Source organism: Limulus polyphemus, unplaced genomic scaffold (genome assembly GCF_000517525.1).
Source record: "Limulus polyphemus unplaced genomic scaffold, Limulus_polyphemus-2.1.2 Scaffold930, whole genome shotgun sequence".
NCBI lineage: Eukaryota > Metazoa > Arthropoda > Merostomata > Xiphosura > Limulidae > Limulus > Limulus polyphemus.
In genome coordinates, this window is record NW_013666540.1 from 277,064 (window position 1) to 288,385 (window position 11,322).

Here is an 11,322-nt window from a genome sequence, read left to right on the forward strand (position 1 = left end):
ACGTTACTTCCTCGTATTACTATACCTACTACTTACTAACTAGTAGTAAGTAATAAGTTTACTTAAGACCGTACGAACGTAATTAATTATAACAATAGTGTGTATATATATATATATATATATATATATATATATATATGTATATACACAAACTGTTATATCTTGCCATGATATTTCCTTTCAGAACATTTGTTTAAGCTTCAGTGTATAAAAGTATCAGTAAATGAAATGTTTCAAAATTATGTTTACAATTTTTTTAGAATATATTGAATTATTTTCTTTGCTCATTTATCTCAGGTTAAATAATTTGGATGGCATTTGGTATCTGGTCATATTCAGACATCTTTACACTGTTAGGCACGTTCCTGAATAGTGTGTCTTACATCAAAAACTAAACCATTTATTTAATTTCCTATTAACCAAACACATTTAGTTGCTGCTGTATTTGTCTTTTAAACTGCTATGTTCTTTACTCAATAATACTTTCTAAAAAATATTACTAATTGCCCATTTAAAATTTGACAAAGGCAGAAAACTGGGTTAATTAATGTTTCCCTTGGAAACATTTCAAACACTTCTGCCTCGATACAACATAACTTGTTTTAATATGATCCTTGTTATTATATGATAAGCTCATGGATCCACCTCCCCCCTCAAGAATTGGAGAAGTAAAGAACATATCAAGATTTGGTTCATGTTTGTTTTCTTTTTTAATGATCTTAATTTTTTTGTTTCTCTAATATTTACTAATTTCCAAAATGAATTTTATGAACTGTTGGCATAGGACTGATTGGCTCTGGCCTAGTACACACCAACTTTTTATTCTTTATGGCAAGACACAATGCAAAAATGTTTGTGAACATTTGATATATTTTAATTGAATGCATAAAGTTTCAACTAACTTTTCCACTATCAACATTTGTTAACAGTTATTAATAATGTTTTAAATATAAATAGGAAAATATTTAACACATTTACATTCAAAATACAATTAATTTTGTATAACTTAAAATATAGAAGCTCGATTCTCATGAGAGGAATTTCTTGTAACCATCACATAATGGAGACTGGAATGTGGAAGTGGAATTATTATTTATAGTTCACTGCTTTTCACTTCTGCAATGTTCATTTTGGTATTAAAGTGATCTTGTTTTAGGTTTTTGTACTAATAGTTTTCTTTTCATCATTTCACCTCTGAAAATCGGCAGTTAAGAACTGAATTTGTCATTCTCTTTTCTCATTTTCATGTATTTACTCATGTGTGTATTTGCCTGATACTTTGAATTATTTTTTAAAAAATTTCTCATTTTTTATTTCATTACTGACCAGCTTAATTAGTGCTTGTTTGAGTTTCACACTTGTAAGTCACCTACTTGTTGTTTTATGATATAGGAATTAACTATTGCCCATAATTTAGTTCTCTGTTATTTGCTGGAATATTGATTATTCTTAGAACTTCACTGTTGTTTGGTTTAAGAAATAAAAAAAATTCCAACATACTATCATAAAAATGTTTATATTTACCCCATTTTTCAAAAGTTTTTATTCTTTTAATATAGCTAAGTTATGCCAGTAACTTCATATAGCCATGTGCTGACTGTTTCATTTAGCATTTTTCACTTTTGTAAATCTTTCTCGTAAAGCAAATTCAAAGTTACAAAACTTTTTAGCCTCCTTTTTTATTACAAATTTCTTTTCACTCTAAGATGATCAGGAATATTTATATAAAGGAACTTGTAATTGTTTTCTGTTTTATTTTATGTCTTGTAATGTAATATTTTATTAAGTGGTCTGAGTTGCTGTCAACTTGATGTAAGAATACTTTATTATATATTTTTACAGGTGTATTCTAGGAGAATTTTTTACCAGAAAACCAATTTTTCAAGCTAATCAAGAAATGGTCCAGCTCGAGGTAATCAGCCGTGTGTGTGGAACTCCTTGTCCAGCTAACTGGCCTAAAGTTATTCACCTTCCACATTTTCATACCTTTAAACCTAAGAAGCAACATAGAAGAAGAATAAGAGAAGAATTTACTTTGTGAGTAAAACAAAAAATGATTCGAGATATGATTAATACATTTCTAGGAATTATTTTTGCTCTCATAAAAAAAAACTTGAAGTATTTTGAAATGTGAACAATAAAAATAATTATTATTAATCGTTCATCACTAATCCATTCTTGCCAAATAGTTTGCCAGTGGCTAAGTTAAGTCTGAGGACTTGTAATGTTAAACATTTGGTTTTGATACCTGCAGTGGGTACAGCAAGGATAGCCAATTGTGTAGCTTTATGGTAAACAACAATCAAACAAACAGTCCTGCCCAATAATTTGCATGTTGCCACTAAACACTGATAGGTACATTTCCACTATTTTGTGGCTTTATATCGTGGTTGAAACACTTGTAATTAAAGAATTTAATTTTTCTTAAGTGCATACTAAGAGCAGTTGGTATTACATTTCACCATAACACAATAGAGTGATGTTATCACATTTAAAATTTCATCATAAAGTAACATAGGTGAAATACTTTTCCTATTGATATTAACTAAAAGTTTGTGGTCCTCGTATCTTACAGTATTATTCATTTTTATAGTTTACTGACTAACTTGTATTGCTGTATGTTTCAGACAGGTGTTGAGGTTTGGTAAATATGGTTTGTCTTTTTATTTTCTTGCTTTTCATTTTAAATTTAGTTCTTAACTATGGATTACTTCCATCTTTTTTAGGCATATAATTGTTGTTATTGTTTTGATCGATTATTTTTTGCTAGCTTCCCATGTTTCTTTTTTTTAAATGTTTAAATATTATAATTTAAAGCTGCTGGTTATCTAAGAATAGAAATAGCTATTTCAACAGTACTGAAAATGATTTGCTTTAATAATTCATCTTGAAACCTGAAGGCTTTAGCAATATTTGAGACATGTTTTTTGTGAAATTAAGATATTAATTTGCAGTTAGGATTTTTATGGTGCCATGACTGACTTTTCAGTATGTTTTTACTGCAGTTATTTGTTTTGATAGTATTAAAAGAAATTTATGTCAAACTCCAGTGGCACAGCAGTAAGTCTGCTGGACTTATAATGCTAAAATCCAAGTTTGATACTCCTGGTGGGCACAGCACAGATAGCCCTTTGTGAAGCTTTGTGCTTAACTACAAACAAACAGTCATGTCAAGCAGAACAGTATGAACTAGCAGTTGGCACAATTTATTTTCTTAATGTGTATTAAGTATGATTTCTAAATTGACCATGTGTTACTGTACCATGCAAGACAGATTTAAATGTTTAAAAGTATTAATTATTCTAAAGTTGTACAGCAACATTTATTCTAATTCTCTGAGTTGTTAAAATTGAATTTGTAGTGATTATATAATTTTAAATGAATAACAGCCACAATGAAAAATTTTAATGCTTATAACATTATCTTGCTTTTTTTCAGCATTCCAACTCCTGCACTAGACCTGTTTGACCAAATGCTAGAGTTAGATCCAGAGAAGAGAGTTACAGCAGAAAATGCCTTGAAATGTTCATGGCTTAAAGATATTCGCCCTGAGTTGATGCCTCCCCCAAAGTAAGTTTAACTGTTCTTACATGTGATGTATAAAAGTTGGGTTTTAATATAAACTACTTGTTTGGTTAATGAATGTTTAGTATTTGTTACCAAGTGGAATCATTTCATAGGAATTATGATTTAAAAAGTATCAAATTTTCCACTAGTAGAATATTCTGCTATATTTGAATTTTTGTGAAAGTGATACTTTGCCATATTTTTTAAAACTTCTAAGTTGATAGTATTTGACTTTATTCTTTCAATTCTAAAGCATATTATTAATTATTTTTTTCTTGAGAAGACAACAGCTAAAATTATTTTTGGTAATAAGAAGTGGCTGTTGTAATACAACTGAGGATCCCTTCCCCTCTATAACAAAAAACAAACCTATTAACCATCAAGTTACTGACTTATTTTGAAATTATTCACTACTGAGTAATTTTGTATTTTTTCTGTTATAACAACCAGTGCAAAGAATTGACCAAAGAAGTTGGGTGAAATTATTCATTTTCTAAGTACAATACATAAGAGACCACACAAGTAATTAGCATGGTTAATTGCAATGTTGACAGTATCTTTCTTTGCAATTTTTGTGACTCATATATTATTTGAGACCCTGTAATTAATAAAGTCATAAATAGTTCAGAAGAATATGTTAAAAAGCCAGTAGTAATTCAGGGGTTAAAAATCAGTTAATAAATGAAAGTTTTCCTTATTCTGTTTCTTTTTGCTTTTTGGATTCTAAATATATGTCCCAAATATCCTAAAATCCTTCCCTTGCAGATATGGATTAAATTATATTTACAAAAAACACTACAAGTCAGTGCAGATTTTAAACATTGAGGACTTTTATAATAGTATGAAGTTGGTAGTAAAAATTAAATTCTTGATATATGTTATTACTTTTTTTGCATTAGTTGTGAAGAGAAAATTGGTGTTTCTGTTTGTTTGAAGTGCTAAAAAAATATTGTTTTATAGCATTATGTAGTTACATTAATTTTTAATATAACTACATTGGCACAAGACACTAAGTGCATAATGTTCCTTTATATTGTTAGTGTTAAAGCAGTAACTTTTTTTTTCAGTGAGTAAAGTTACAGTTGCTGTGAAGTTGAGCCCTTTCCAGAATATCATATTTATAAATAACTTTTTTTACTTATCTAATATGGTTTATGAAAGAAATGGAGAAGTTCTTGCATGACTGAATAACTTGTTTCATTTTGAACTTTCTTCAGTATTATGTGTTGTTTTATAATGAATCCCCTGTATTAGTTTATTTTGGGGGCTATAAACAAGAGCATTTATGAGAAAGTGATTCATTATTAGTAATATGATGTGTGTGTTAATGTATATATATATATATAATTCTATGAAAACTAAATACACTTTAAAAAATTAAGAAACTATTAGGCAATGAATAATCAAAAATGTTTGTATTTCTAGTTTTCCCTCTTGGCTACTTGATAAAATCAGAACACCTGAAAATAGTGTGAAAGCAAAACTTGAGATGTAGTTCTTGTAGTTTGATTTATAGGAATGATAGAGAAAAGATAAAGTCAGTTGTATTTTACACATTTTAGAGTGCATTTCACTCAAAGAATGAATTGTATTATAGTTGTTATTAATAAATAATTTTTTTCAACAGTTTGCCACACTGGCAAGATTGTCATGAAATGTGGTCTAAGAGACGCAGACGTCAACTTCGTCTGGAACAGGACACAACAATTTCAACAAGCCAAAACCTTGGGGTTATTCTTAGTCAACAGCAACTATCTTGTGGATCTGGTGGTTCTGGTGGTGCCAGTGGAAGCAGGAATGCCGTGTTGCCAGATTCACAGAGTTTGTCTGGGAGCACTGCTGTACCTCCAGCTCAGAGCAGCACTGTATCTGTGTCTTCTGAGATGTCACAGCAGTATTCAAGTGGTGTTGATGTTGCATTGCAGAATGTGGATACTAATTTGTTAAAAACTGTTGCTGCACAACCTGATGGTCAAGCAGTTTTTGGAAGCTCAATGAACCTAGGAACAAGTTTTGCAGCTGAAAAAAGTTTAATCCCAGGAAGTAGTGGTAGTGTTTTCTCATTTTTCAGACATACTCCTCAGCGTGAGTCTCCAGTTTTTAGCACTAAAGTTCATGAAGACACTAAAGAAAAATCCTCAAATTTTAGTGATGGAGATACTCTAAGTACCCAGTCATTTCTGTCTAACCAAGAAACATTAGTGAGCATTCCTCATGGCCTAGAAGCAGTTCCTAATTTTAATAAAACTAGTGCAAGGGCTCATGTAGGAGAATATAATCAGAGTTTAAATTCTAGACTTGAACTTAGGCAACTTACTGAAACTGATCTAAACATAGGAGGAGCAAAAGAGACCCTTGAAAGTGTTAAGCTCAGCTCACCACAATTTAATAAGGTAGCTAGTAGTATATCTAGAAGTTCCTTTATGTCAGAGGATCTTATTCAGTCATTATGGCCTATTTCAGAAGATAGACATCTTGGGCTTGGAAATGAAATGAAAAGTAAGTATTGTGCATCCTTATGTGTTATAAATAATACTTATCATAAACCCTGTTATTTATTTTTTGCATATTTTAGTAATCTTTTGCTTTACAAGTGTTACCCAAAACAGTATTTTTTTTCCCACCAAACTCGTGACACCACCAGAACCCTGTCACAATCCCAGGTCTGGGAATCACGGCTGTAGCTACAAGTTATATTAACTTTTTGTTTTGTCAACTTATATTGTGTCTTGTTTGTAACCTACTAATATAATACAGGTTTATTAATATTTGTAATAGGTGCAAATTCAGACTTCAGTCAACTGACTTTATAAAGTACTATACCTTTCTTAATGTTTTTCCTTCCCCTTCCCAGTATAGTAGCACAGCTTGTGTTTACATGTAGTTGTTGTCATTAGTAGAAGACTGTTTTTTTTTTGTATGAACACCTAAATCTAATTAGTAATTATTTATGATTATTTTTTATATTTTATTACTAGGTCCTAATACTACATTTAAAATTACGGTTTAAATGAAGTCCTTTTCATTTGACACATGAGGTCACAACTCTTGGTTACAATTACATGGGCTATTTGAAAGGCCATATTCAACCACATGTCACATTACATTTTAAATACTCGTGTGGAAAGTGGAAATAGGTTATCTACAATAATGCATTGAGCATCATAGTAATAGATCTTTAATTCATTGTGATCATTCATGAATCAAGCAGAGATGACATCCCAAGTTAATAAAATTGAATTGATAATATTTCGAGGTTACAGGAATTGGAGATTATTGGATACAAAATCGTGAGAGGAGGAAGGAGAACTTGTATGATGGTTCTGATGAGGATCTTACAGAAAGTGAAGAAGAGAATCAAAATTAAAATGAACCTTTTGAACATAGTAGTGTTATTTTTGTTTTTTTTATAGTTTTGATGAAATCAGTAACTGTTAGTGTATTGTAAATATTCATAACATTAAAGAGTAAATGTTTTCTCGCTATTTCCGTGCCATGACAAATCACTTTAAGCACCAATATGATTTGCATTTGTAAATTCATTTGTGCATGTGAATCATTGCACGCGTGGTTTTTCTCACCAGAAGGCCTGAAATGTCAAAAGCTGGGGAAGCATTGAAAATCAGTTGGACTAAAATCTATCACGTGAATTGCAATGCTTATTTTCCGAAATTCTTCTTGATTTGTCCAATTCAGATTCGAAATAAGAGGAATATATAAAAATAGCATTTCAGAGCTGTCTTTATGCCTCTCACAAATCATTCTCTAAGAAGCCTTTTGTCCAGTAACCAGAACTCGTCAGTTTAGCTGGAAGATGAGAGAAAAAATTTCCTGAAACACTGCATGCAGTATAATACATCATAAACTGCTTTAAATGGTGATAGATCTGAAATGCTATTTTTACACACTTCTAAGTTTGAATTTAAAAGGGATAAATTAAGAGGAATGTGGATTAAAAAACTGTGATTTTTATCAACTCTTAGGCATGTTAGTTTATAATGTTTCATCTCTTTTCAGTGTTTACTCTGTGTTCTGATGACTATTTCAGACTGAAGAGGATGCACAAATATGTTAATTAGTTTCATTAATTTCAAGTCTTTCTAATAGTTTGTTCTATTTATGGTTTTTTCACTACTTACTACACACAATATTGTTTTATTTTATTATTATGTCCTTTTAAGTGTCAAAAAGAATTATTTCTGAATCATTTATGGTGTTTCTATAGTACTTCACAAAAAACTCATTGGACAAGCCCTGATGTGTCATTTCTTCCTAATTAAATAACATGTCATTGGATTGTATTCCTTGTTCTCTGACAATGATAAAAATAATTATTACCATATTTTTTGTTAATATGTATATATATATATATATATATATAAATAAACTTTCAGAAAAACATGTTTCTCTACAGACTGGGCAGTAAGTTGAAAGTTAATGATACATCTTGTTTATGAATATTTTTTGTATACAGTGTATATGTGTGTATGTATTTCATACTTCAGAAAATCAAGTTTAGAATTCCTAAAATGAACAATTTCTGTAGTTTCACATTTCATTTCCATTAAATTTTAGATAAGTAATTGCAAGTATTTTTCATAAAATAAACTTGAACAATGCTTTTCCTGCCACAGCTGAGAGAACATCTACTAAAACAAGTCCTAACACCGAGAAGGGATTGTTAGGACAAGGTTGTGGTACAACATTGAGTGAAGCAAGTAAACTACAAGATATGTTGAATCTTCTTGTAACTAAAATTCAGAAACAAGGTGCCAGTGGTATTAATAGTGATCAGCTAGCTGCCCTATCCAGTCTTCAGGTAACTTTTGATTTTGCTTAACACTGTACTAAATATACAAGGTTGTATTGTTTATAACTAAATTATTATACCTGGAAGATACTTTCATTCTAGTATTTTTCTTCAGAAATTCATTGAAAGGTTCATATATTTCATGTCGTAGTGTTCTGCCATTAGTACTGGGAAGAAATATACATAGGCTTGCCAGAAAAGATATCGGTTCTCTATTAAATTTACCACTTCTGTGTTCAACATGCATCAACTAAACAATGTTTTTATGATCTTAAAATTACACTGCCTGCTAACTTGACATTGATCACAGATCTATAAAGGTTTCTTTCATCATTGGCCCTAGCTAAGATCTTAAAGAAATTGGATGTGATGACTACATCACAATTTCCTAGTGTGTGTTCAACTATGTTAGATTTTGTGGGTGATCAGAAATTCAAGTATTCTTTTATATGTGTTGTTAGTTTCCTTTTCATAGAGCCAATATAACCTTGCTGACAGTAAATTTGTAAACTATATAAAGAGGACTATAATTTAGAAATATGGTTCTGATTTGGTACATTAGCTCCGCTCACATATCTAGCTATTCTCGTTCAGAGCTGCCCTCTATATGTAAACTTGTTTTGCATGCCACAAGCTTTGCACTCCCACTTATTCATGATTATTGTGGTTCCCCTGCTTCTCACATGCAGATCATCATGCAACAACCCTCCAGCAGTACTGGTGACTGTCCTGTAGGTTCCATTCAGGTGGGGGCTCATTTGACTGATCATTGGGTTATTCAGGTCTTGTCAGAAGGACTTGTCTTCCAATTCCTTTCCCCAACTCTGTTGACTCCTATAACCATATCCTTTCTGTTACCTTGGGATCCTGTTACCAGTCAACATCTGTCTGAGGCAGTCCACACTCTTCTATCACAGAGAGCTGTTGAGCATGTCAACATTCCTTCCCCAGGCTTTTACTCCAGGCTGATTGTGGTCCCAAGAAAACCGAGGACTTGCGTCCTGTGATCGATCTGTCATGCCTCAATCAATTTCTGGATCTTCTCCATTTCACAATGGAGTCTTTTCTCCCACTATGGTGAGCTTTCTCTTCGGGATTGTGGATGACCAAGGTAGATATCTCGAAAGCCTATCTAAACATTCCTATTTCTCATCAATGCAGACATTATCTTCATTTTAGCAATCATGGGGTTGTATACCAGTTTTGCGCCTTGCCCTTGGGGCTTGCTTCAGCTCTGTATGTCTTTTGTCAGGTGGTCAAAGCTTTTGCCCAACTTATACATGCTCGGGGGTTGCACTTATGCCACTACATGGATGACTGACTGGCTTCTGTTAGCTCATTCTAAAATGGAGTCTTCCTGTCCCCTACCCAGTATCTTGTCAACTTGTTTTTTTTTAAACTTCCATCTCGGTCAGGTCCAACCTTTTCCTCTTTGACTCCATTTGATGGAGCTTTCAGTTCTCCACACCCTTGCTTGTTCCCTCTCTTACTGCTTGTGTGGTTCTGTCACTTTGGGGGATGTGGGCTTTTATGGAAACTCTTATCCCTTTGGGTTGGGCACATATGCTGTCTCTTCAGTGGACTCTACATGGCCAATGGAATCTCATTGGGATTCCTTGGATTCTCCCATTTCTCTTCCCCCTTCCTTCGTAGATGACTTGTTGGTGGTTGAACAAGGTCCACACATTGTTGGGTGTACCACTTCTTCCTCCCTTCCAGTTTTACCTGTACTGTCTTGTGTTTACTGCCCCCTATCCTCTCCATGTTGTTACGTTCTTTCTGGATTCATAGACCTCCTCGATGAGTGATCCTTCCAGATTGGGATGTCAATGTGGTTCTTCACTGCCTTACTTTATCTCCGTTTAAATCTTTGTCCTCCTCTTCTTTGTTTCACTTGTCCCTTACAACCTACTTCTTACTCCTATTAGTCTATGGGCATCATCAGTCTGATATATTTGCCATCGATGTCTCCCACACTCTGTAATGTTCCACATATCTTCTCCTTTATCCTGATCAATCTCTCCTTCCCAAGACTTCGACAGCTTGTGAAGGTAATTCTTACTTCTTGCCAATTTTGCTTCCTTCCATTTCCCACCTTCATTTAATCCGGATAGGCTTCTATGTCCCATACATAGTCTTCATTGTTACATTTTGTGCATGGCTTCTTTCCATGATTCTCATTCCTACCTTTTCATCCTCTGGCAACATTACCCTGTTTGTGACCTTTCTCCTTCAACACTTATCAATTGGGTTCAGCTTTTGATTCGATTGGCGTTTTCCTCCTTGTCTTCTTCTTCCAGAAGTTTGTTCTAGGTGTCGTCATTTCAAATCAGGCACCTTACCTTTTCCCTGGTATCTCCATTATCAATTGGAGGAAATCCTTCAGATGGGTGTGGGGACTACCACTCATAAGTTCATCTGCAACTATTTGCATTGGGTGGCTGTTTTTTTCCTTGGGATACCATCTTCCACTTGTCACCATCCTTCAACCTTCAGTAAAACTGTGGCTAGGTAAGTTATCTTTGTTATATACATTTCACTTTCTTTCAGGGACATGTTCCTTTTTTACTGTTAGGATCCCGTTCTGTGGTGAGTGTTGCCTGTCCTGGTATACTTAATGCATCACAAATCCACACTGATTGACATTCTGCTATCATAAAATATATTCCCATGGCATATAACACACACTGTTGTGATGGGGTGTTCCACAAGATTGCTCATAGATTTTTCACTCGTGATATCTTTGCTTCATAAAATATGCCTGTTCCGAACTGTACTAACCCTTGAACTTAAATGGGTAAAGCAGAAGGGGATAGCTACCCATCCTTTCTGTCCTTAGATTGAATACATCAGGAGTGGTTTGCTTTTCAAAATAAGGTTTTTGTGATCACCCACTGCACTGTCTCCAGTATTGCCATTCCTCCAAACTCTCCACCACGTTTTAC

The 11,322-nt window shown here is 33.0% G+C and overlaps 1 protein-coding gene across 3 annotated transcripts in view; it reads left to right on the plus strand.

Moving 5' to 3' along the window:
* The window catches only part of LOC106461305 (cyclin-dependent kinase 12-like), a 90,933-nt gene that overhangs the window by 24,892 nt on the left and 54,719 nt on the right, over positions 1 to 11,322 (plus strand). For all 3 annotated transcript variants that reach the window (XM_013921123.2, XM_022388175.1, XM_022388174.1), the window contains exons 7-10: positions 1,843 to 2,037; positions 3,439 to 3,570; positions 5,195 to 6,066; positions 8,202 to 8,386. In XM_013921123.2, coding sequence (XP_013776577.1) covers positions 1,843 to 2,037; positions 3,439 to 3,570; positions 5,195 to 6,066; positions 8,202 to 8,386 — 1,384 coding nt within the window. The remainder of the gene's footprint in view (positions 1 to 1,842; positions 2,038 to 3,438; positions 3,571 to 5,194; positions 6,067 to 8,201; positions 8,387 to 11,322) is intronic.